This window comes from Platichthys flesus, chromosome 2 (assembly GCF_949316205.1).
Source record: "Platichthys flesus chromosome 2, fPlaFle2.1, whole genome shotgun sequence".
Classification (NCBI taxonomy): domain Eukaryota; kingdom Metazoa; phylum Chordata; class Actinopteri; order Pleuronectiformes; family Pleuronectidae; genus Platichthys; species Platichthys flesus.
Genome location: NC_084946.1, coordinates 13,555,391 through 13,582,130, shown reverse-complemented (window position 1 = coordinate 13,582,130; position 26,740 = coordinate 13,555,391). Strand labels below are relative to the sequence as shown.

Sequence of the window (26,740 nt, the reverse complement as noted above, 5' to 3'; positions counted from 1 at the left end):
ATGTCTCAACCTTTACCAGCAGTACATACACAGTACACAAAACAGCCAACTGGATAAATTTGAGGGCATATTTACAAAATATTTCTTACCACTAAAGGAGGAGGCCCTTCAAAAATGAGAGAGAAAGTTCCTGATTTTTTTTATCTCATGAGTGAAGTCTAGTCAAATGTATTTCATTTTATGTTATTTAATCAACACAATAACAAATTTCATCCTTGTGTGTTTGAGAAAGTTAAATTTTGTCATTATTTTGCTCTCACAACCAATAAAAAGCTACACATAATAATTGTGTTGAACCTAAATAATAAGACATGAAAAATATTTTTGTAGTTATTGTTCAACTCCAAATATATCACAAACAATTGAGGCCTGTCATAATCAAAATGACACGCAAAACTATTATCAGCATTTGGGAACAGTAGGAAAAGTGCAGAAGAAAACACACATCAGGTAAAATAAATACATTTACGTATACTCGAGGAGAACCTTCATCTTCTTCAATCACGATCATTTATTAACTTAAATTTCATTCCATTTCAATGAAGCTACTGCTACAACCACCCACACATTTAAAAGGGAAACCATTTCAAAATAAAAGGAAAGAAGAAACCGTGACTGTGTCGTGTGGCATCATACATGCAGGTGTTTTGTTATAAATTACGAGACCGTTTGTCCTTTTTCAAAAGATGAATCAACAGGAAAAATCCCACACAGATTGTTGTTTTCTTTATCAATGGTATTCTACTTTGAAAATAGTTTAGGTCGTTAAAGTTTTCTTTCCGGGGTCGCCACCGGGACTTCCGTGTTGTTAGCCAGGTCCAGCAGTTGAAGACAACAAGGCCGAGCTCGATGTCGGTGTCAGTGTGGAGACAGGAAGGACACGTGAGGCTTGTGGTGAACACTTGGCCCTGAAGTCCCTGTAGCCCAGGTGTCAGGTGTGTATCCGCTGCTCCTGGGACCAGACTTAGCACACAAGCTAGCACGATGCTACCTGTTGGTCAGTCTCCGTGTAGTTGAGCCACCGCTAACTTAGCTGCTGTTTACACCCACTGTTGAATCTATTGGTTCTTTGTGGTTAAATTAACTGAATGCCATTTTGTTTATCGTATGTAAAAGACCCGGGCAACTTCGTTAACACTGCGTATCTGATTTATTTTCGCTTTGGCCAGACGTTGAATGTGTGTAGTTGTAAAGTAACTAAGCTAGCTGGTTGCTCGGTGCTAGCTGTGTGCTCCTCAAGTTTACCTGAATCTAATGAAATGAACTGTGTGTAATTCTAACATCATTATGACACACGCTGTTGCTGATCTAATACAATAACACGAGCTGTGGTTGTCATCAGCAGAAGTTAATCGCAGCTCTCCTGTTGTGTGTCTTCATATACACAATGGATTATAACACATTTGGGATGAGACACCAACCTGTGTGTTGGATAGGACCGTAAACATCTACAGTGACTTAAACTGTTAGCACTGCACTGTCCTGTAGTCGTAGTCTGTTCACCACCATACACCTTTACACATGTGCATACAGTAAAACAAATATTAATGTGCAACAACACAGAACTAAATGCTGAAGTCATTATCAGCTTCAAAAATGCATTATTATTTGGACTTTTATAGTAAAGATCCATCCTTGCTTTAGAGCGGAGAGAGCTTAACCCACTGCAATTAAGAAAACCTATGCAAATAGAAAAAACACGTGCGAATTAAGAAATCAACTTCATCAATGTGGTGACACAAGAATTGAACTACCGGCAGGTTTTTCACTTTTTTTGTTACCAGGAAATATTTTTGGTGTCTTTTTCGCAATTCCCACGTGTTGTCTTTTCCGATGGATGAAGATGTATTCTGACTTTCTTAATTTTAGCTCTCTCTGCCACCCTATTATTATGACATATTGAACATAAAAAAGGTACAGAATTGAAAACATCTCTAGTCAATTGATCTTTCAGTGGTTAATAGTTTATGACTCTGGTCTCTTGGGACGTTTTGTATTGCTTAAACTAATGAGGGGTTTGTTACACAGATCCAGGATCACCGTTTTATATCTAACCAAGTGTTGCACAATAATTACAAGCTAAAGGTGTTTATTACATTTGTATTGTAGAGGTCATGGTGAGCTCCAGCATGATGTTTTGAAAAATTATTTCAGACTCGGCCATTGCCTGAATTGTGCGCACTTATTGATGTTCTTCTTTTGTCTGTTAAGATTGTCAAATAAATGTTTAACACTGCACAGCAATATATGTGGCTTTGAGAATTAACTGTCGTCCTGCATAACTGTCCCATTTCAGTGTTTGATCAAACTATTGTCATAAAATTCAAAACCCACGAATGAAAGGTACTAATGGATTTTACAATGTCATTTCTTTTCATTTCAGATTTTGCATTCGCACACACAGGTCTCACTGAATGGCTGGGCTGGTAACATTTTAGGCCAGCTGTTATCGTCCTTCGCACCTGTACAGGTAGCACAATGGCCAGTCACTTCCGTAGCTACATCTGGGACCCAGTTCTCATCGTGGGCCAGATTGTGCTGATGCAGTGCATCTACTACAGCTTCTTGGGCCTGTGGTTGGCGGGAGTGGACAGTCTGGTGCATTCTAGTCGATCACTGGACCAGATCTTCAGCTACGAAGTGAGTCACTGTGTTAGATGTTCTGTCTGTGGAACCTGTTTTTTGTGTCACAATTGTTCACTTCTAAAACTGTGCTTAAATGTTTGCTCTGTTGTGACAGGTGCTTGGCTTTGCATCAATACAAGGAAGGCTGTCAATGATGGCGTTCATCTTAAACTCTCTCACCAGGTGAGCAATTTCTACAGTTTTTTCTATAAAGACAAGAGCCGTATGTTGTGGTTCAAGGATCTTGTAATACAAACACTGTAAATGTTACAAAGGATTTATTCACACTGAAATATACACTGTTAGTCAATTACCTTAAAAGGGGGTAAAAATCATTTCTTTTGATTTGTTGTGTGGCAAGATTTGACCTTTTTCATTTTGAGGTTCAACACAAGAATCGTACCAGAAACAAAAAACAAACATGACTGACAACACAACCTTTCGGTCTCCTTGTTCTTGCAGCGCCCTTGGTCTGTGGTTCTTCATACGTCGAGGGAAACAGTGTCTGGACTTCACAGTCACCGTGCATTTCTTCCACATGATCGGCTGCTGGATCTATAACGCTCATTTTCCAGCTGCCCTGTCCTGGTGGCTCGTCAATATAGCCTGCATGGCCTTGATGGCTGTAACTGGAGAGTACTTGTGCATGCGAACTGAGCTCAGGGCCATTCCAGTCAACAGTGGACCCAAGTCTAACCTGTGAATTTTTGTCGACACCATGCTGAAAATGTGTGGATGGCTAACCCTCAACGGACTCGTTCAATGGACGTCTTTCCACTTTTGGTAAAAGAAGACCCTGCATCTGTTAGATTGTCATTTCCTCTTAAACGGATACATTGGATGAACTGATCTATTTATTCTCGCCCTTTAAATGTTGGACAGTGTCAACTCTAACATATTAAGATACATAATACTATGCCTGAAAGAGGACGTCACTTTCTGTGAAACTAACAACTGTTAGAATTTTTTTCTTTGACAACTGGTAACTTTTCCTCTCAAAACTAAGAACATTAGCACGATCATTCCTTTTCCTTATTTTAAAACCTTTTGAAATTAAAAGTATTTTTTCTTTTTCAAATGCATTGAAAAGAAAGATCTGATTATAAAAAGGGGCGTGAGACAACTGTCCAAACCAGACATTTGTCTTCTTTCCTCTCTGCTGTGTTGCCGGGGCAGCCAACGGACATCATGACCATCCTGTCACAGGGTATTTTGTTTGTTACATCTCACAGCAATTTAGAGATGTAAGTGCAAAGTTATCAGTTATATCTTTTTTGTCTTATACAGTCACTGGATGTAAAAAATCCAGATGTTGGATAAAAGTTCAATGTTCAAACTGAGGTTTTTTGAATTCAGTAATCGCAGTCAACATTATGTGTCGGAGAGTTTTCTCCTTTAACATATCACCAGTAAAATCAGGCTTCTTTCTACCTATCTGGATGAACTTTGTACATTCTGTTTGTTCTAGACTTTCAGTACAGTATTTTGCACAGCTTGTTTGCATCACTCTCTTCATGTCATGGTGTATTATGCAGATAAGGTGGCCACTTGGGGGACAGTTTTCAGCCACCAGCCGTGTTTCCAAACATACAGCCACTGTTTGTGGGGATGTGACATGAAAACACCTGAAATGTGCAGCACTGATGATTTCTGGAAAATCAGCTTTATCTTAAGCATCAGCTTTTAAGACTCGAAATTACTTCATTAGTGTGGAATATGTGGTCTCTTGAATTAAAATCAAGTTTCCAATTTGACATTTTGGTAAATTAGCTTTCTTGTCTATTTGAGGTCAAGGCAGTTATCTTTAAGCAGGTCAACATTCTGAGCATGTTTTAAAACTGACACCAGCCCCTCCTAAGCTCACTGTCACATATTACCTCTGACACTATAATCTTTGCATTGTTTGTTTGTTCTTCTGACGGCAGCAGTACTACAAAACAAATCTCAAATTAGCTTGTGCAGGGGTGGGGCATGAATCATTGAAGAAGTCATAACCTTTGAAGTGGATCCAGATAAACGGGCTGATCCAGGAATGTTGTTCACATGATTTAACATAGCAGTATAGAGCTTTAGCTTTTGCACAGCAATGCATTGTCTGGGCGCCCTTCTAGTTTCTCATAGGTTTAATCTGATGAGGAACTCACAGCCATGGCACTCCTTTATTTTAGATGTTATCGTACAATTAAAGTAGATGAGACATACCATGTTAATCAATGAGCTTTAAGAGGTGCTAGTAGTTGGATTTTATTACCTCTGCACAGAGCAAAGAAACCCTCTCCTTCCTGTTTTTCTTTTAGGCTACAGACATGAGAGTGGTATCTATCTGAAGGCAGCTATAAGCAAGGAAGCAAACAAGCACATACTCAAAACTATTCCTTTAAGAATTGTTCAAACTCACGACTGCTCTTTCTAAGCCATTGTCGGTATTTGATTATTTGTAGCCATCGCAGTGAAGGTATTCCCAATGCCACCATTTTATTATTTTTTAGTATAACTTAAGTTTTTATTTAAACACACAAAACTTGTGAACTGGACCTATTCATATAATTATATTCCCTGGCTTGTTACTAGACAGAAATATTATAGTTAAATTGTAAATATTTTCCTCTGACTATTTGAACTGTGTTTGCAGAAGCATTAAGACTTTTTTTCTCGCACACTTGCACCATGCAAGTACCTCTGTGGATACGCTGTTTAATAAAACCCTGCCGGTTTGGATTGATTGAAGAGAACGGTAAATATGTCAGTCAGGAATCTGCAGGAGAAAAACAATGATTGGCCATTATGCTTCAGACATCAAAGATGGATCTTCTAATGAGGGTCACAACAAGAGCGTGTCTGTGCTCCTCCTCAGGTTCTCCACCTCGGGCTCTGACCTCTCATTTCCTCCCACCACCGCCACCGTAGGAAGTGTCCAGGTGGAAAGGAGCAGATGGGAGAGCGCTAACGAGTGAAAAACTGCTGGCCGATCCTCATTAGCAACGCTTTGCTTCAGGGACGACTAGAAACAGAAGCTCACTTGTAAATGAGGTTGTAGAGCCGAGGACTTACTGCATCGATTAAATACGCCACTGCTTTACCACCTTGTGTCTCTCCGTCTTTCCCATCCAATAGTTTTGCTGCTTTACCACCTTGTGTCTCTCCGTCTTTCCCATCCAATAGTTTTGCTGAAGAGAAGATCACACACGTATTGTTTTAAACATGGTGCTTTATTATTACAAACATTACTTTGCCATATATTGCTTTATGCAGTTTGTAAATGGTGTGCTTTTCTATCGGTCAACTTGAAAACATCACACGGGTACGGGTACTGACTTAATTTTACATTCAACAATTCTCTCCATGTTTAAACTGATTTCAGGGATAATTGTTGTGTAATGCTCATGATAACACAGTCATTTTCATGCTTTCTTAAACAGCATACAAAGATGTTAAAGAGACCTCTTTAAAGAAGTGACCGTACATATTGCTCATGCTCGGAGGACACCACAACTGGTTTGTACTCTCACCACCGGATACACAATGGATGATAATAATGCTACCACTTGTGAAACATGAAAAAAAAAAATGACTACAACAAACATGCTAATGTGATGGGTGCGGGGGTGGGTGTCTGAATGTGCATAAGAAAGAAGGCAGATACACTGAGGAGCTAGCGTAACTTCATGCACAGATCAATACCACTGTACGCCGTGTCCGAGGAAGGAACTGCCACAAAAACCCATGCATTTATGATCAAAATTGGTGACGAATAATATTCAGGATCATGGAAATTATCTATTTTGATTATGCCTAGGACAATTAAAATAAATGTGCAAGTGGTGACAGTTTTGAAGAAACCAAGATGAATGCTATTGCTTAATCAATTTTTTATTTGCTCTAAATCTCAGTGACTACTGCCGCATGAGAAGATGAGTCACACATTTTCCTAAATACTAACATCATATGGACCATCACAGCTATTTGTGCTAACAGTGTTTATTTGAGACATCAGTTTAATCAGTGGTGGATGCTGCCAGTCATATTGCTGCTAACCTCAGCACCTATTATCCTTTTTCTTTCTATGAGACCCCACACTTTTCTTTCTCTTTGCTGCTTTTGCTGTTTGAGGATTTGTAGTAAAATCAAGCCCAAGTTTCACCAAATTAAAGGCATGAAATGGATAAATGAAGCAGTATTGAATCTGCATTTTATGAGATCATAATTCATAGATAGATTAATCAAAATACAACTCATATACAAAACCAATTTTATGGTTTAAAAAAACATATTATGGCAGCTGCTATTTCGCTATTGCATATAATTTGACTTCATTCAAAGTTAATTATAGGTGCATAAATTTAAGTAAACAAGCTGCATGAATATTAAAATATGATAATTTGGGAAGTTTTAATCATAATTTTGCTGAATTATACAGAATCTTCTTTGAAAATCTAATCTCTGTGATAGTAAACACAGGGTTGGATTCTATCTGCATACTGTTTACCATACTGTGTTTTTGCAGTAATCTGAGGTAAAGATCTGCTTATGTTGTGTGTGTTTAACACAGGTGAGAAGTTTCCAACAAGATGTAACAGACATCTGAAACAACAAAAAACACTGAACATTCACGCTCCATATTTCCCTTTTGTCACAGACATCAACAGGTCAGGATTTTGATGATCAATCATAAGAGTGACCCAAGGTGTGGGGCGTGGCTCTGAGCGAGCGAGAGAGGGAGGAGCTGGAGGAGTGAACGTGGGTTTTTGGTGTCTTTGTAGCAGCCGTGCCACATCAGCCACAGTGGGCTGACATGTCGATGGAGAGAAGGGGTCAAAGGTTTCAAACAAGGGGCTTGATTGTCTCTTCCATACATGTGCAATACAGCTAGAAACACGTTAAAGGGACATTTCACGTGTTATGTATTTGAACATTGCAGTTGCTAGCTTTGCTGTCATTCTCTCACAATGATGGGTGATTTGGTTTTCACACCAACAACAAATGAATACAGTTTTGTGATTTTTAGACCGAGAGCTGAGATTTGCAGAAACATTGCTATTGCTTATGGGTCCCTTTAAATGTTTTCCTGTACTGTGTTAGCTAATAACATCTTTATGGACTGGCTGTGTTCACTGTTTAACATTATAGAGAAACTATAGCAATGTATTTTATTTGCTTGTTTGCAGAGAATTAGACGAATCAGTGGCTAAATCTCTCATACTAAAACTGACAGATAGCACTGACAGATAGCTTCCTCCACAGATCACAATGTCTGCCTACAAAAGCCCTTAACACTTACTAATTCACATTTTATTTCTCATTTTCATCCTCGACAAAATTGTATGTACCTGCTAGTATTAGCTTATGTTTAATGTATATATGTGACAGTGGAGTAGATGTTCTCAGCTAACTACCAAAATGATTAACTATTTCTTTGTCTGTTGTGATAAAACCATAAAACACATGGTACAGGGAGTAGACACATTCACAGGACACCATCAGTGTAATATGATGAGAACTAGTGCTCAACAAATACTTCTTAAGAAACACCTCAGTGTTAAAGCAACACTATGTAACTTTTACTGAGCAACAGCGTCCTCTTCAGCCACATGTGCTGATTCATTCCGTTGTGCTCCATGTCCAAGTGAGTTAAATGGCTTTTGTGTGCCACTCACTGAACTGAAACACAACTGAACAGTGGACGTTACCCACGATCTCTGGCTTCCTGAAACAGAGGAGCTGCCGCTGTAACAAACACCAAACTCTGTTTAGATTCTTGATATTTTTTAAGATTCCTCGCTGAATGTCTGAGATAAACACTGTTTTTTAATGACTTCTTAGGGAAATTCAGTCAGTTCCACACTGATCTTACTCATACATGATCACCAAAGTTACATAGAGCAAGTACACACATTCAGGTTGAGGAGCAGGAATGAAATGTGTATACAACACACAAATTTTGATGCTGCTAAAACTTGTCATTGCTTTATAATCTTCACAAATATGCTGTTGCATTTCTGTTTGCTTTTGGTGATACAGGTATCCACATTATTTTGTCCACCTATTGTGTAGTGTTGATCGAGAGACAGAGCTGTCATACTCGGGTTTTCATTGAATGTGAAATCCCTACAGTACTTGGAATTTTGCTTTAGTGTGCCTGAACTGATAAATTGGCAGAAAGGTAATTTTCCCCACCGCTGCACCAGCGTCTAGACATAAGTAGAGATCAAGCTGAAGTATTTGAGAGGATTTCAAACATTATTCATCACAGCAAGTATTGATTGGCTTGCCAAAGGCTTCCGTGGCTCTGTGTCAAAATAATCCTTGTTAAAACATTTGTCTCTCTTAAATCCTTGGCTTTAAGTTTGAACTCAGGAGAACTGAACCCAGGGGGAATGTGAGGCCCTCCTTCCCTCTCCCCTCTCCTCACACTCACCATCGCCCCGATCCCATCTATACAGTGGGCCAGCTCGGCCAAGTCACGATCAGCAGCAGTGGCAGAGTAAGTGCCGCGAGATTTGGACATATGCTGGGAGCAGAGCTGGGGCTACACAGGTCGAACAGACTTCCCTGGAAGCGCATCTTCCTGGAGTCCTGCCTCAGCGTCTCCCAGATGGAGCTGACTTCCTCCTGACAGTCGGCAAGCGCTGTGAGAGCACATGTGTGGAAGGCTTCCCAGTGGCTGTGGCAAACAAAGGATCATCACACCAACGCTACATCTGCCAGTTTTACTCACAGATCATCCTGCATGGCTATACAAGCATCCAGACATGCTCTGGCTGTTGTGGATTCATTTGCTTGCCAATAATCTATTGATGGGCTCGGATGGTTACAGTGGCTTCAAGCAAGTCAAGCTGAGCTTTAATTGCCATGGCAACTGCATCCGAGTGAAACAATATTACACATGATATTGGAAATGGGCAGTTTTCAACTGAGGGCTTATGTGTAAATCTTTATCTTCAATATTCGGTGCTGGGGCTGTAGACAACGTGCAGTTACAATGACAAAATGTGTCCCTGGAATTTCATTACAGCTGCAGCGAAGTCATAAATTATTTAGCACAATAGCTCAGTGTCTCAGCACCACTCATTTCTCTATTCTGCCTCTGAGGTTATGCACATCTGTCTCTCTCTATATTATTCCAATCAATGTTGTGCTGTTTCATACAAACTGAACTGACAGACAATCTTATGCACAAGTGATTCAGATCAGTGCTTGTGTCTGTTTTTATTCCAGCCCATCATGGCAGTTCTCGCCCTCTTTGAAAGTGGATTAATCAGAAAGGTTTGGATCGAATCAAAACCTTCAGGATCTATTTGATGTTCATTACAGAGATGTCCATGCTGTTCACACACTGATAGAGTTATTCTCACCTGCACACGGCCGCCACTCCACTCTCACTGGTCACGTTCTCCTGATAGTTGTCCATGCTCTCTCCTAGCTCCAGGACACAGAAGGAAAAGTCCCTGTAGACCTTTTCACACTTGACGTCTGCTGAGTCTCCTGACACAGAGACGGACAGGAACACTGAAAAACAGAACCAGGTGACAAGTGAACAGATTTTATAAGCCTGTGAAACTATGATTTTTAATGAAGTTTGTAAAATGAATCAGTGGCACTTTGTTGCTGACAAATGGACAAAGTTGCCAGAACTCTTTGCTTTGACTCCTCACAGGCCATTTGGTATTTTTCCTATATGCTGAGTATTTTCAATCTCTTCCTTCTCAATGCCTCACTGGTCATGATCATGCAACTTTTATACCAATTAATACATTTTCCGATAAACGTCTTTTTTTAATATTTCATCATATTTTACAGTTTTTAGTTTCTGTGAAACAGATTGAGTCACAGATCGTGATCACTGCACCTCACACATTTCTCCCACATGGAATTCAATTATTTGTTTAGAGCTATTTCTGATTCAAATGCCAAAACACAGAGTTTCCACAAGGACAATGCAAAATCAGCACGATTAAAGCACCAAACATTAGTAAAAGTGACATTTAGGGAGGGATCAATTTATGAGTTATTTGTTTTATGTTGCATACAAGCTTGCACACCAACACCCAAGTGGGACCACCCATGCCGTTATCTATGGTGGAAGGGGCTGTTCTACCAGCAGCTGGCCACCACGGTGCAGATCTTATCGCCATTGTGCAAAATACAGATGGAGAAGCATGAAGACCACAGTGCTATTTCAGATGCAGGGAGATGAAGCGATGTCAGGCAGTTTTCTCTTACGGACAATCAGGAAATATCTTACCCAGAGCAAACGCGAGAATCCCCCCGATCTTCGTCGACATGTAAAATCCCATATCATCCCATGTCAGGGCGAGCGGCAAAAGAGGAAGGAGAAGCTGCGTTGAGTCACACAGGGATGATCATCTGCCCATTCTTCATGTGTGTGTCAGTGACGGAGCGCTGATAAAAAATACTTGGTGTGTGTGTGTGTGTGTGTGTGTGTGTGTGTGTGTGTGTGCGCGCAGTCTCTCCCTGCCCCGGCCGACTGGTGCTGACGTTACCTGCCCCCTGGCGGGCGCTGAGCTCATCCTCTCCCCCCTCAGCACCGGACAGCTCCCACACCTCCCCGAGCAGCAGCAGCAGCCTGCACCGCACAACCCCGCAACACTCCCACCTCACCGCCGGGACCCACGCGGTGCTCGCCTCCATCCGGCACGTTATTATATAGCATTCATGCTCGTGTTATAGATTTTCACCTCTCGTGCCTTCTCTTAGTGGGATCTCCATTTTATTCCACTAAGCTGCTGCTAAGATCTAATAGCAGGATTCCGCTCTCGGGACTTAAAGACATGTTTTAAATCTTTAATTGCGTCTGACATATTTTTTGATGGTTAAAAACAAATTTAAAGTGATGCTGCTTCCTCATAAAAAAACATCAGAATATATTAACCTTTCCCAAAATACATGTGTACAAGTATGTGCGGCTGGAAAGATAGATAGATAGATAGACATCTTATTAATCCTGAAGGACATTTAGATTACATGTTTGGAATCAATTATTTGGACTATGGCAATTGAACAATATCTCTTTTCATTATTATTTTATATTATTTAAGTAATTACACTACTTACTATTATTATACAGAGCACATACCAGAATTAGTAATTAATGAACCCAAAGATAAAGCTTCAACTAAGGGGTTTGAGATATCTCTGTGACTCAGGGCATTTCCATCCTAATTTCCTAGCTTGACGCTATATGTGCATAGCTGTCCATTTACTGAAGCTCTGATGATAGTAACATTACTGCATGACGCACAACCCGTGACAGAATGCAGACTTCAGCAGCAGAGAGTAATTGAGAGATTAGGTTTCAAAGAGAGCAACAAACAGGAATACAAAAAATAACTTTCTTCACCCCTTTATTGTTTCATCACAAATACTTGAATACAATCTGAAAGACTGCATCTGGTAAAGATGCTCTGCTGAGCCTCTTAGGCTGGAGATGAAAAGGAGCTGCAGATACCTGGAGAAAACACTGTTTAATGCTTGTTGTTCTTGCAGCTGCCATTTTCCCAACATAATACAAACATCACATTGAACCTAAAGGGCCCAGACCTCAGGCCATGTAACTAGATGTTAACAGCAGAGGGGGAATAGTGGGTAGTCGTTGTAATCAACTGCATTTTTTATCAAAATCACAGTGCAGGTCAGGCACAATGGTGGTTTAAAGATATGTGGATGCTTTCAGGTCATAACATATATCATAATTTTGACAAGTCTTTGAATAATGACATTAACATTTAATTGTTATCATGTCACAGCATCCACATGGATGCATTCTATTCAGCTTGTTTTGGGCTCAAGCTGTACCAAATCCCTTTTGTTTTTCCATGATTTTGAATGACCACATGGTTAACCCTTATACACACACACATTAAAAAATGAACTGAAGTTCCGTCCTGTTAGTGTCTAAATACTTTGAGCAGAGCTGTAGCGTCCATGACGCTGCTTGTGACACCAACAGGAACATCCGACTGAGAGACTGAAATCGACAGGAACTTCGCAAACAAACTGGTCAGGCTCCAGAAATGTTGATCCATTGTGAATGGGGATCAGGTTACTGTGGTGAGGAGATGAATTGAAAGCCTGATGGACCCTATGATGACGGATGGAAACATGGACAGCTTTATTGATCAGTTCCAGCGGCCCTCTTGGTTCGTTTCCTTGGAGATGTTTTCGGGGAAGCCTTGTCTGCAAGACAGGAAGTGATGATCAGCTCTTTGTGTGTAACAGTAATATGAGCCTATTGTTATTATTTGTGACAGTTGGGGACAAATATGAACATACTCATGACATTAAGAGTCTCCTGAGGAATCCAGCTGATGTCCACATCACTCATCCCACCAGTGCCCTTCTCTATTTTCACAGGGAGTCTCTTTTTCTGCAAAAAACAGTATCAAAGACAACTTCTTATCTCCACACATTAGCCTGCTTCAATCTTAATGTTTCTCTGTTTAAAGCAACGGTTTGTAGGGCGGATGAGTTAATGTCCATGTATAGAACAAACACACATATCTTAACATATGAAATTCAACAGTTTATTGAAAACAAACACATACCGTCCTCGTCTCCAGGACTTGGTATATTCCAAAGACCATCAGGGCGACCAGGCCAGCAAGGAACACGTACAGGAACACCCTGCAAAAAGAAGAAGATATCTTGTCTACATTTGTTGTTTGTGTGTCAGCATGATTATCCCAAAACTACAAAATGTGGTTTCATAAGGGGACCGCTGTGCTGTTCTGGAGGTATGTACTGTCTGAGTACATACCTCCAGAACAATATTTTTTTCTTTTACAGCTTATTTCAGTACACATTTTAGACAAGCACAGTTTTAATGACCTCAGGAGGATGGTTTGAAAACAGTTCTATCACTTCCCATCAACCTTCTCCAGTTTGCCTCCTAAATAATGGATGCAAATTTAGTCAGAGCACTATTCCACCAAATGGCTGCCTTCAGTAGCAACTTCAAAACCACCACTTGGCAAACTTTGTGCATGAAATCTAATGTAGATCAATTGGCCCCAGATATGATATTTTAGGATGGAAAACAGTTTTTTTCCCCGTCCTTGCCGAATTTTCTGGCGACAGTTCCTGCGTCTTGCACCAGCAGCACCATTCGGACCACTTATCTCTTCGTGCCAATTTCACACCTCCTTTTACAGGGCCTTGCATGTGCTGCAATGTTCTGGGGGAGTTTGTATTAGGGAGCCGTAATGAGCTGCATGTAGCCTCATGAGACACTGCAAATAAGTAAGAGAACTAGGCAAAAATAATTAGCTTTACACATTATCTACATATAATTAGCTCTTCTCTCCATTTTGGCCATGAAAGAATATAAATGGGACAAGAAGCTACATCGACCGTTTCATTGATAAGAATGCACATGATAGGATATAACTCGGCCTTACGTTTCTCCATCCAGTCCCTCCTCTCTCTCAATGATGGTGACAGTCTGGTTATAGATGGCAGTCTGGAACACGTTACCCTGAAGAAAAAAATTTGTGAGAAAATACCTTAAACTTTCAGGAACCTTCTTGAAACATCTCCTCAAAAATAAAAATTGGCATATGATTCAGTCATTATTACTAAAAAAACAACAGTCAATTCTCAGTAGGGATAAAATAAAGAGAGTGAAGAGCAAGCCAATCCCAGTTCAATAAAGCACGAAGATCCAGAGTATATTATACTGATTATGGCATCTTCAAGTTTTGATTTTCAGGTAAATTTGTTGTGGCCAACCACCTACAAACCTTTTTAATGAAGAATAAAATATTTTTTCTGATTTGTTTTTACCTCATTGTCAAGATAGTTGAGGAGGATAACAAGACCGAATGGACGACCGGCCATCTGCTGAGCTGGGATGAACGAGTACTCAAAGGAGGCCTGAGACTGGGGCTGCACGGCTGTGTTCAGGGGCAGAGCTGTGAACTGAAAACACACACACAACATTAAAAACTGAGCTTTAGTGTGGTAAATGGTAACGTAATATTTGTCAGTATTGTATTCATTGTGTTCGGTGACAGGGCAGGCAACAAGTAAACAGATGCGAACTTATACATGAGCTGAGATATAAATGTTATGGATTTTATTTAGAGGAATAACACCTAAATATCATAAACACACATTCTTCCCTTTTTACAATCTCAGAGTTCTATTTAACCAACTCGTTAATGCATTTTTAAAGAATTTTTCTCCACATCCAAGTCCTAATGAAGTGATAAGCTGCAGGTGGTTTTATCTGAAATCAAACTTACATTCTGAATGTAGAACTGGAAGTCCTGGGGATAACGGAAAGAGGCCTCCAATGACTGGACCGCGAACTCCTGACTCCCCTTGTTGCTGAAACCAACCAGGAACTTCACGATCTCATTGGCAAAGAACTCTAAAACAGAAGATGCATATGATTAAATATCAAATACAGCTAAAACATCAGTTATAAGGTGTGGTAACAAAGCTTTGTAGGTTGTTGTTTTACACACAGTGAAACCCCAAGAAATGAGACCTGGACCAACCTTCTCCTGTCGTGAAGAGGATGGTTGTGTCGGCATCAGGGTGAACAGTTGCCAGTTTATCTGCGCCTTCATCAGACTCCTCCTCTTCAGCCTCCTGAGGATGAACATGACATTGTAACATAACCACCTGATATTACAAAAAATTTGTCCCACTGCTGCATGATCAGAGATATACACACTGTTGCTTGTATCTGATCTTCCTCAACGAGAACCTCTTCATCGTCCTCCTCCTCATCTACGGCAGCATCTGCATCCTCGACGGTGTCCTCAGCAGAGTCTGGCTCTGCGGAGACTTGGCCTGCGCGGATCAGAGGACATGACGGCATGAGTGATGGTCGTACGGTGAAATAATATTGATATTAGATTCATGATTCAAGATTTTTATTGTCAAATGCACAACAATAATCTTAAGCATATTAAGAAAGGACTGTGCAATAAAATCATATACATATAACTATATCAACAATTATACAACATTACAAAAGGTTCAATATACACAGGAGGTATAACACACAATTGATCTACCTCAAGTGTTTGTCAATCTCTGCTTATAAAGACGAGTTTAAAACCACAACCATAACTCACGAGCAAAAATCTGATTTTATATATCAAAGATATGTAATTTGAGATTTATCCTGATGATTATTGAAAACAACTAATGTGAAGATTTTTATCTTGATATTTATTTTTGTGCCACATCGCCCTCAGCCCTATATTATGATGAGTGGAAATACCATTTAGGACAGCGGTTATTATCATATCAGGACTTTAATGAATGGATTCATTAATAGCATAATTTCACTGGTAGTTCTTGTTGGACCTTGACACGTGAGTGAAAATGGACATCAAATATGATCAACATAGCCACATTATGAATGATCTTCTCTCTCAAAACTTTGTATGTAAATATGTTGTTCAAACCTCAATATACAGGCCTCCAAAATACCATCGTTTACCAACTGTATTAAACACAATCAAAATGTGTGTTAAATATCTTGTTTTGTTGATAGAGTTGACCCATCACACACCAGTCCAATATAATCATTCAGCTATTGTCCAAAGCTTAATCAAAACCAGTCAGTTCCAGTGGTTAGTTCTGCTTTTAAGAATTGATGTGATTGGAAATGAATGGAGGACTCAGACTGGTTTTGATGGTATATTTCCATTGTGGCCAGGTTATTTGAATTTATCCCGACTGTTATAACCTGGATCACTTGTTTATCAAACTAATCTGAGCAGAACAATAACCATTCGTCATGCTAATGTGTGGCAGCGAGAAGGGAGACATACGATCATATCTATGGTGACGTGTCCCTGTGAGAGGCAGCAGCTAACTGTTTCTGCACCACACACACACGCGCACGGTTTGAAGAAACACACTGGATTCTACAGATCATGGAGTTAAACGTATATTCTAACTTCGGCAGCTCGATCACTTCCATTCCCTTCGAAACAAAAAGCGACGAGCTCCGACTCTTCTCCTCCGCCGTGCGCGATGTGGACAAATCACATCCAGGTTAGAGGAGCCGTGAAGCTGCGTGCGCGCTGCTGTGAGACTGTGCCACGTCAATACGTCCGCACAGAACCTAAACTTGGGAACTGTTCGCAAAGAGACGCGACGGGACCCAACTCGCGCCCCACACTCTTCCACACGCGACCTACCGATGGAGATGAGTCCGCAGGGGAAGGCCAGGAGGAGCAGCAGGAGCAGCTTGGATCCCAGGGTGAACATCTTGTTGGACTTGTAGCTGGAGTTAGTAACACATCAGCGTTCAGCAGGGCAGAGGACTCGGGCCGGGCGGAGGGAGGGACTAGGGGAGAGGAGGGCGGGGCCCGGGGCTGGGAGGTTTGTGTGCAGCACTGCTGGGAGGTCCCACTCTCTTAAAGAGATAGTTCACCCCAAAATGAAAATTCACCCATTATGGACTCAAGGCCTCAGTATGCTTCTCCGTGTCCGTTGCCGACTGACGGACAGACGGAGCGGACGGACCCTTTTTGATATATAGTTCTACCAGCCTTTTGCTTGTGAAAACAACTCACCGCCAAAACAGTAGATGGTGCAACTGAAGTCGAGCTTAGAGAAGCCTACCTTTTGAGGTATATAGAAGAAGTCCACGCTGGTTTATTTACGTCCTCCCGGCTCCTCACACACAGTGAACGATGGCAGCTAACAGAAAAAGGATGTTGATGACGTGACAGTTTTTGCTGAATAAAGTGACACCCAGCGGGTCAAAATGCTGATGTTATCGTGTCTTACCGCAGCGGTTCCCCGGTCTTGTTTCCAAACTGCGTTGCTAATTCAACAGCTGCAACAGCTTGAAGCTACACGGAGGCAGCTAACTTCCACCCAGCTTCCACACAAAGTCAGCAGGGACACCCGATACTAACTACTACCAAGTGTTTGCTTCTAACCTGAGGGTGTTTGAGAAACAGCGTCATGACAGCCGTGGGATTTAAGTCAGCGGGTTTTGCGCTGTTCCCAATGCAGATAGCATGGTGGTTAGCCCGCTAGTCCCGTTATGAAAGTTCGTTATAACCGTATGTGACCGTACACACATGCCGTAGGTGCTCTAACCAGCCACCGTCAGCCGGACAACGCCGCTGGCTTAACACACTTGTCAAATTAATTATAAAGTCGTAGTTGTGATTTTGGTTTATTGTGATGTAGGGAATGGAACAGGAAGTTTCCATTCCGAAATGCTGGCGTTAGCGGACCAATCACAGCCAAGGGCTATCCGTGGGCTCTCCGCCATTTCGACGTGTAGTTAGAAAAATGAGAGCTGCACGAAAAGCTCTCCGAGGAGCCGCGGAGAGGCCCGGAGAGGGCGTTCCACGTTGGAAAGGCGGTCCTATCTGTCCGTGTCCGTCAAAACGGAGAAGCATACATTGGCCTTTACTGCTACGCTGATGGAGGGATGAGTGAAGTGTTTGAGTCCACAAAACACTTGCCCCGAAATTAAAATTCAACTCGAAACAAGGTCACTTACACCATTGTTTCATGTTCTGATACTGCTATTCACATTTTTAGCCTTAATGTTCTCCTCTGGAGCCGCATTTGTTTATTTTCCTCCTGTGGTGTAAATACATACGATGAGGAGAAACTTCTTAAAGTTTTTAAACACTACAATTGTACTTTTACAATACCAATTGTGCTACATTAAAAAATGATATCTATACTTAAACTACTATAGATTTTAGATACAATTCAAAAAACTGCATTTTTACAAAAGTAAAATACCAATCAGTACAATTTTTTTTTATTAACTACAATAAAGCTGCTTACCTGCATCTGTAATTTGTAACACTGTAACTCTGCTGCATTATGAGTATTTTTACATTCGATACAGTTCAATTCGTTTTGCTAATCATACTTCTGTACTTTTAAGTGAGTCACAACCTCAAGATATCACTGTAGCTCACTTGGGCTAAAATATATATATTTTTTTTCCGGGAATAATTTGAAGCTCAGATTCCTAACGGAGGATGAACTGTGCACAGAGCTGCACAGAGCAGAACAAGGGACAACACCTGCAGAATAAAGGTGAACTCTGACATAACCAGTGAGCAGTAAAACTCAACATTTTCATTATTGACATTCATATCTACATAAGGAGTAAGGGATATTCCTTAAAAAAATTAAAATTTACTTCTTACTTGTGCAGATTCACCACTTAATATAACTGTTGGAATTTCATGATGTAAAGGTGGGCTTGGCTCGAACTATTCATCACCCAGTCACCTTGCAGGAACCCACTCATCTAGTGTCGGTGGGTGGGATGTGTATGATTCACTGAAACCGTTTGGCTGCATGGGACAACATTTCTCGGACAGAATTCACGCACACCAGTAAGTACACAATGTGGTACAGAGTCAAGTACATGTAAGTGAACTGACGGAAGTATCTGATTAGAGAAACAACATCTGTGTGTCTCAGTTTCAGTCACTGTCTCAGGTGTATTCTTGTCCTCACAGTTCACAGCTGACTGTTGTGCAAACAGTTGGAACAAGAAAATGATGTGATAATGCTTTAGTTTTATTTCATAAATATATATATATATATATATATATATATATATATATAAACCTGTGTGTCCTATTTCCATGTATATTTGGAGCTGAAAAGAAAGTATCTGTTTTCATAAAACAGAAATATTCACATGCACATATTCACAAGTATTAATTAAAATAAAACTGCTTTCTGTGCTCATATTGCTTAACATTGTTCTTCTCTTTAACAAGTGGAGGTTAGCACCGTTGTAGGCTCACTACCTGTTGCCTTGGAGGTTTGTATCAATCTAACAAAAGTTTGTGGTTTTCTGCAAAAGCACACATCCTGTTGTGTGTCAACAGTCCCTAGAAAAAACCTGTCTCCTCCCCTGAAAAGCATCACAATATGAGAACACACAATAGATGCTATTTAGACTTCAAGGACACAGTGCAGAAAGAGGAAGATACGGGTAGAAGCAGAGAGAACAGTCCTTGCTTAACACATATTTGTTCGATGGGATTCTTTTGCAATTACACACAACCGAATGGTAAGTTTTGAATGAAGACTCAACGCTGTGAAATTAAAATGTTTGAGGTAAGAGTGGACATGAGAAGTAAAGGGTAAGTATCACATTTGCATTTTACATGTCAATGAAAAGGGATCAGTATTATGCTATTATCTGGCAGAGGGAATACTTTAGCAATTTTACATAAAATATAATACAACAAAACCTGCAATCGCAACATTCAGTAACGTGTTCTTGAGACAAAATTTACATTTGAGGTCAGTAGAAGATCAATACCAGGAGATGGTCCAACATTGAAGTTTAGATTGTGTGAGGGAATCTATTGAATTGTATTCTCATCTTGAATCACTACCTAAATTATCTAAGGCGCTTACACAGTATTAATCAAGACTTTACAATGTTAAAGAGAGCGACGGTTTGCACCAAGATCGAGAACCAAGCAACAAATTCACATGAGAAAGGAATGGTGAAAGGAGAACGTAAATGGGGATTCATTAATCTGTTTATGTTTAGCTACCAATCATCTGTCCATTTACTTTCCCATTTTGCCAGCTCTTCATCTGCCAAAAGAACACATTGGACCTCTGACAAATTACAAACTAAAGCAGACAGAGTGGCGTGTGGTTCCAGTTAAACCAACATTGTCATCCATTATACAACCATCTTGAAAGCACCACTTATGCACTTTTTTGACTTCACAATAGGTAAAACAGCTGTGTGATGCACAAATCGTGTGGCCACAAATTGCATTATGAAAATTATGAGATAGCTAAAACAGTGTATTCTTGGCATGACAGCAAAAATTGTAGACATTGGCTGACACTTCTCTGGATTCATTTAACATCCCCTTTCTCAGTCATGTTATTTTTAACCTCCTCATTTGTCACATTAGTTTTTTTTAAATAATGGTTATAGTTATTGGTTATAAAAGATGTTGAACCAAGCTGAAAGAAACCAAACTGTGGGACTAATTTGTCAGAAAACCCCATAAGTGCAAAGTGAACATATAAAATAAGGCAGAAATTAAGTTTGTGTATGACCTCTTTTATTAATTCCATATTTGTTGGAGTTCCATTAAATATAACTTAGTTTGTCTGTATATGCCAGGGTGACGACTTCATAATTACCCATCACCATGGCTCTTAATGTGAAGTCATGGAAACAATGTGATCTAATGATTTACTTAATAAAATCATGCAGGGAAACGGTTCACATTATAATGAAGTGACAGACCAACAAATGATAATAAGTTATATATCAATACAGATATCAATAAAATGTGTTATGTTTGCATTGTAAATTTGTTTACCTATGTTTTAATCTGAAAAGACAATCCCAGATAGGGTTTACAGAGCATCAACTATTCTATATATTTACATACTAATTAAACCACAATAATATAATCATTAAAGCATGTTTGAACTCATTACCCAGACTGGACCTTTTCAAGGGTAAAATATTAAAACAGATGGGTCCGTACAACTTTAACCTCTAACTTTAAAACTAAATTAAATAATTTGAAGATACCAAAGAAACCATGTCAAGCTGATAGTTAAAATTTCTATGTTGCACAAGACATCTTTCAATTGATTCTGTGGTAAATACATGGTGTATTGACTGAATATTTGATTCTACTCAGGCGTGCTATAGATTCAGTGAAACATTAATCTACCACAGTGTGCCCGACTGAAACAAGGTTTTGCAAATGTGTTGCAGGGTAGCAAATGCATCCAGCATGCTCTGCTGAGAATGTATTCTTGCACCAAGAAGCTTGTGAGCTCTGCAATCCCACAGTTCAAATATTCATGCAGTTGGGCGCCTGAGGAAAACCACATCTTCTGCAGTTGATGCTTGAGCAGGTCCACACAAGAGAGTGTAAAGGTTTTGCTTAAGGGAACTGCTGCTAGGCTTTTTCTCATGATTTACTCTGGTGCCTTGTTTTCCCAGCAGGGATGGAAACCGTTTGGATGTTAATAGTTCTTTTCAACAAATCTTATTCAAGGCTTAATAAAAAATAAGATAATTTAATAATAGAAATGTTTACTGCTAGTGTACAGAACCGGGAAATTATTTACACGTTCCTCAAGGGCATTTCTATCTGATCCTTTGAGTTATTCAAACAACCACCCAATTGATTGAATCCTAGCCTCCTTTTCACAACTGGATGGAGGATCTTTGATCTCCAGTTAACTTATTCCAGCCCTGGGCCATATGCAGCTTCACATTTACAAAAGCTCTCACTGATTAGACTGAGTAAGTCACATAGACTGCAACAGCTGATAACTGGTTGTGTTACACACAAACACATAAATGTGATTTTCTTAATATAGAAGCCATTCATTGCCAAATATGTGACCTGCACAACACTCACATCTGGAGGGGATACTTAAAAATGTCAAATGTTCCATAATAAATAAAGTTCTTTCTCTCCATTTTCTCAAGGCTCCTGTGACATTCTTTTACTGTGTCAAAGACAGTGGCTATTTGGAGGTATTGGTGCACTCCTGGCAGTCTCACTATCTGTGAATATTTTCTTCTGTGTATCTCAATGTTGCAGAGGTAATTATATTATTAGCTTTTTAAAAATCCTGTTCAAACAAATTAAGTGTCTGTATTTGACGGTGAATGTATTGTTCCAGGAAAAGGGACCGGTGGAAGAAAAAGGTATGTAAAGTAAATCATGAAATTATCTAAATGTTAAGAACTGGAGGTTTAAAATCCCCATCTCTCCTCTCTGTATATCAATCTTAAGTCGGAGTGAGAGGCAGATGGAAGAAAATCCTATTTATGGAAACATACAAACAGGTAAGTACATTGTGTGTGAGCATGTGTACATCTTAATATATTTGTGAGTATTTGCCTTTTACTCATTTGCATCTGCTAATGATGTTTTCCATAGATGGGCCTTCATTCAGAGAAGATGATCTTCCACACTCGTCTGTGAGGGACCGACAGAGAGTGAGTTCTAACTCACTGGTTCAGACCTGAAACCCTTTTACAAAAATAAACCATCACTTTTTGTTCTCATCATGTTCTGAAACTGCTATTCACAACAGTTGTGAATAGCAGTTGTCATATGTGATAAAGAGAAGCAGCAGGGGAAAAAATGGAAGCAGCAACAAGAAAAAAAAAAAAAGATTAAAAAAAACGTTTTAATGACAAGACAAGATGATTTTGGATTAAAATTTTCTCAAACGTACACAAGTGTCTTGTGCCTGCCGACATGGCTTAATTACCACCAATTTGTGCAGGGCGATGCAAAAAGTTTAAACCTTAAAATTTGTTGCCATTTGTGGGCACCAGAAGTTTTATGATACACATTTGGTACTTTTAAGTCAGAGAAACAGTAGGATTATCAAGTCAGTTTTTAAACTATGCATCTATCATAAGAAAAGGGAATTAAACCAAGGCACCCTTACTGCGTAAATATGCCTTGGTTTATTTCTCTTTTTGCATCAAAATGTTCCATCCCTGCATATATGTCATAATGTTAATAGCATTCCCCAGGTAGTTGGTTAGTTCCCAAGTTAATCTCATGCGAGTACACACACATGCACACATACACACACATGCACACACACACACACACACACACACACACACACGCACACAAACACACACACACACACAATGATATAGTTTTGTTTTTTGTCTCTCCCTCAAGACCAAACCTCAGGACTTCTATGCCAATCTGAGTCTGAAACCTCCACGGCAACAGTCTGGTCGCAGCTCTCCACAGACACAGATGTACTCAGATGTAGCTCAGTTGGAGTCTGAGGTGGCCCTGGAGCCAGAGAAAGAAGATGAAGGCATCACAGATGTTGTCTCCACCATGTCTGATTTATACGCTTCTGTCCAAACTCAGCGCACCAAAATGGTCGTCACTGCAGACACCGGAGAGGACTATGCCAACCATCTCTGAAAAAAAAGTTACAGATGCTTACATGCAACAAATGGTCTTTTTGTAAGGTGACCTGTAGCCACTAGAGAGCACTGTTTGTCATCATATCAAAAATGACTTGTGAGTTGATGGTGCACATGCACACATATCTCTCATGCAACCCACTGGTATTGGTTTTACTAGAGAACAATCAGTCAATGCAGTTATTTTTAAGCTTATTTTTGAGTTCTATTTAAATCAAGAGAAATACAGCTTGTGTTTGGGTAATGTATTCTTTAGTGAAATGATACTCATGGATTATTGAACTTAAACTCTGCCTATACATCAATCCTTATTCAAAATTCAGATATCAATAAGTGAAATTTATTTTTGAGTTTTGTACTTCCTCTGTCAATGAAGTCAGGGATGTTTCTCTGCTTTGCCTCATCCTTATCTCTTCTAAGGTTCAATTAAGGTCATGCACATCTGATATGTTAATGTTTAAACCTGCCAAATCACAGAATCCTTGATGCATTTCCACCTGATAACATTACTGATATAAAAGAAATTATAATAACAATGATTTAAAATAAAATGTAAACTGTGTTTGACTCTATCATATTAGTTTTGTTCAATAATTCAGTTGTCAGGCTCTGTAAAATCTAATTTACTTCAACATACATTAATTAAAAACTGCTTACTTCTTGCTTATGTTTTTTACTCTTTCACTGCGCCTCTCTCATTACCTCAACCGATACCAACAAATGTATTATTATACACACATTTAAATTCTTGGAAAAAGGTAAGTTTGTTCTTTACTTTGTAAATTCCATCACCAAACAATATCTACCATGGTAGTGATAACAGTTCAAGCAATAAAATCAATGTGGATGATAATAACCTTTTGTAAAAATGAATACATACAGGACAATTGTCACACTTTCCTTCAACAGAACAGTCGTAGGGGAGAGCGGGGTAATGTGGGAAATCGGGTAATGTGAGACACGAAGCACAAGTTAAGTTTGATCTTAAACATAATTAAGTGCAATATTACATTACATATGTTTTATTTTAAATGTAATAAACATTGTAGAAAAGCAATAATGCCAAGAAACTATACACCAGGAAGACAACCTGGGCCCAAACACCCCTCGCAGAGATGGAGAGTGCAGTCGCTGAGGTCATGCAAGGAAAGAAGTCCTTAAGAAAAGCTGGAAGGGATAGAAATATTGATAAGACCACCCTCAAAAGATTCATAAAGAAAAAAGAGAAAGGGAAAGTAAATTCAGTAGCCTGGGGTAAAGTAGCTGAGGCAAAGAAAAGAGAATATTCACAGATGAGATGGAGGAGGAGCTTGCCAAACACTTGAAACAACTAGCTGGCCAGTTCCATGGCCTTGCTCCAGTTAAGTGCTGTGAACTGGCATTTGAATACGCAGGGAAAAACAATATCCCTGTCCCTGCCAATTGGACAGAGAAACAATGTGCAGGTAAGCTAGGGTGTGCAAGAGATCACATGAATCATAATAATCATAAATGTGCTTAATTGACCAATCCCCATGATTCTGTCACTAGTCCGATATTAGTTTTGGAACGTGTGGCTGTCAATCTAGCTGTCAGGATTTTAACTAATACAACATGTGTTGTTATGTAGTTTTGAAGTAGAAAAAGTAAGTGGATCACTTTACCTTGATTTCTCTGGTCTCTGGTCTGTTAGAAATCTCTCGCCTAGAGGGGAGTAAATGTAAAAAATGATCGGTGACCTGCTTTATGGCAGATTTCCCCAACAAGGACTGTAAACAGAGGCCATCAGCCTGTGTCTGTTGTCTTATCTCCTGGGATATATACTGGGACGCATACACACAGACATTTCACCTCTATTAGCATTAGCATCCATTAGCATTGTAGTGATCATGCTAGCATTGAGCTTCAGTTCTCTGGGCGGCACCTTAAGGTGCCAGATTGCATAATGAGTGATAAACATTGTAAGGCTGAGACATATCCTGTGCTTACACTGACTATACCCCTATCAGTCAGACAGTGACGGTATCTTCTAACGTCCTAGAGATAACACAGTTGATACCTACAGTTATTATCGATAATTGTTTTTTGAACAGTATAAGCTTTGTATCATTTCTAAAGTCACTCGTCCTATTATATCATATGATGTGTATATCATTTTCTGATTGACTCCCTATTATTAAATAAGAAATATTTCCATAGAGAAAAGTGTTTTGTTGAGATATTTTATCCACAAACACACACACACAAACAAACACAAACACACACACACACACACACACACACACACACAAACACACACACACACAGGCTGTACCAGAGTATCACTTCTTAATCAACAGAGAAGTGCAATGAGGTTATTAACCCCTTCCTTACACACTCAAATGTTCGCCCCTACTAATTAATATTTAGATTGAGTTGCCCCCAACAAATGAACTTTGATCACACCCCTCCAACACACACACACTCACGCATGGACTACTCAACCACTCAAATACCCAACTGTCTGCAGAGGCCCTTTCATGTGCTATACAGCAGTGGCTGTGGAGTCATGTTTTTGCTGGGAGTAGGGCCTCTAAAAATGTCTACATCGTTCAAGTGACCATGAGTGTTAAAAAGAAGGTGTTACAGCATTGCAGACAGCGGAAGGTAAGGTCAATCACAGCCAACACAATCAGTCAGAATCTGAACTGGAATCTTCTTAGACGTTAGATTTATAAGTACAACTTACAATGGTGTGGTTTCATTAATAAAGCTAATCAAACTAACCCATCAGACCATTGTCTTTATATATATCAGGGTCTGAGACCAATTTCCCTGAATCCCAGCCTTTTGGACAACACTGTATGTGTCTATTATTTCCTCAAAATTATCTGTATAGACACCATTTTCAAAAAAGGATTTTTCCCATGAGGAGGAGGATCAAAGCCACATCCAAGATCTGTATGTGTCAGCAACTTAGAATCAGAATTGATAATTTCCATGGAACCTGCATGATAAGATAACACTTGTTGTCCTTCAACCTCTGTTACAAATAGCATTCATGTGGATGCTGTCCTCCTGACAGAGCATAAATATCAGTATTCATCAACTCTTTATTGCTTATTATGCTATTGACACAATAAACTTTTTATTGACATGCTTTTGATTCTAGTAAAGCATTTAGAGGAAGCACAAGCACTT

The 26,740-nt window shown here is 39.7% G+C and overlaps 3 protein-coding genes across 3 annotated transcripts; 1 reads left to right on the top strand and 2 right to left on the bottom strand.

Annotated features, from left to right (window-relative positions):
• Window positions 1-784: 784 nt before the first annotated feature.
• sys1 (SYS1 golgi trafficking protein) lies at window positions 785-4,120 on the top strand. The gene is made up of 4 exons (XM_062398860.1): window positions 785-935; window positions 2,384-2,640; window positions 2,741-2,808; window positions 3,088-4,120. The coding sequence occupies exons 2-4, from the start codon at window positions 2,479-2,481 to the stop codon at window positions 3,326-3,328; spliced, it is 471 nt and encodes a 156-aa protein (XP_062254844.1). The 5' UTR covers window positions 785-935; window positions 2,384-2,478; the 3' UTR covers window positions 3,329-4,120.
• A 1,711-nt stretch (window positions 4,121-5,831) lies between these two features.
• On the bottom strand, window positions 5,832-11,073 carry LOC133964644 (neuritin-like). Its single transcript, XM_062398847.1, has 3 exons — window positions 10,868-11,073; window positions 9,978-10,131; window positions 5,832-9,286 (listed from the first exon to the last, which is right to left on the bottom strand). The coding sequence occupies exons 1-3, from the start codon at window positions 10,917-10,919 to the stop codon at window positions 9,058-9,060; spliced, it is 435 nt and encodes a 144-aa protein (XP_062254831.1). The 5' UTR covers window positions 10,920-11,073; the 3' UTR covers window positions 5,832-9,057.
• An 897-nt stretch (window positions 11,074-11,970) lies between these two features.
• LOC133964630 (translocon-associated protein subunit alpha-like) lies at window positions 11,971-16,956 on the bottom strand. The gene is made up of 9 exons (XM_062398822.1): window positions 16,806-16,956; window positions 15,323-15,441; window positions 15,144-15,237; window positions 14,886-15,013; window positions 14,425-14,559; window positions 14,040-14,116; window positions 13,188-13,266; window positions 12,916-13,009; window positions 11,971-12,819 (listed from the first exon to the last, which is right to left on the bottom strand). The coding sequence occupies exons 1-9, from the start codon at window positions 16,873-16,875 to the stop codon at window positions 12,755-12,757; spliced, it is 861 nt and encodes a 286-aa protein (XP_062254806.1). The 5' UTR covers window positions 16,876-16,956; the 3' UTR covers window positions 11,971-12,754.
• Window positions 16,957-26,740: the final 9,784 nt, after the last annotated feature.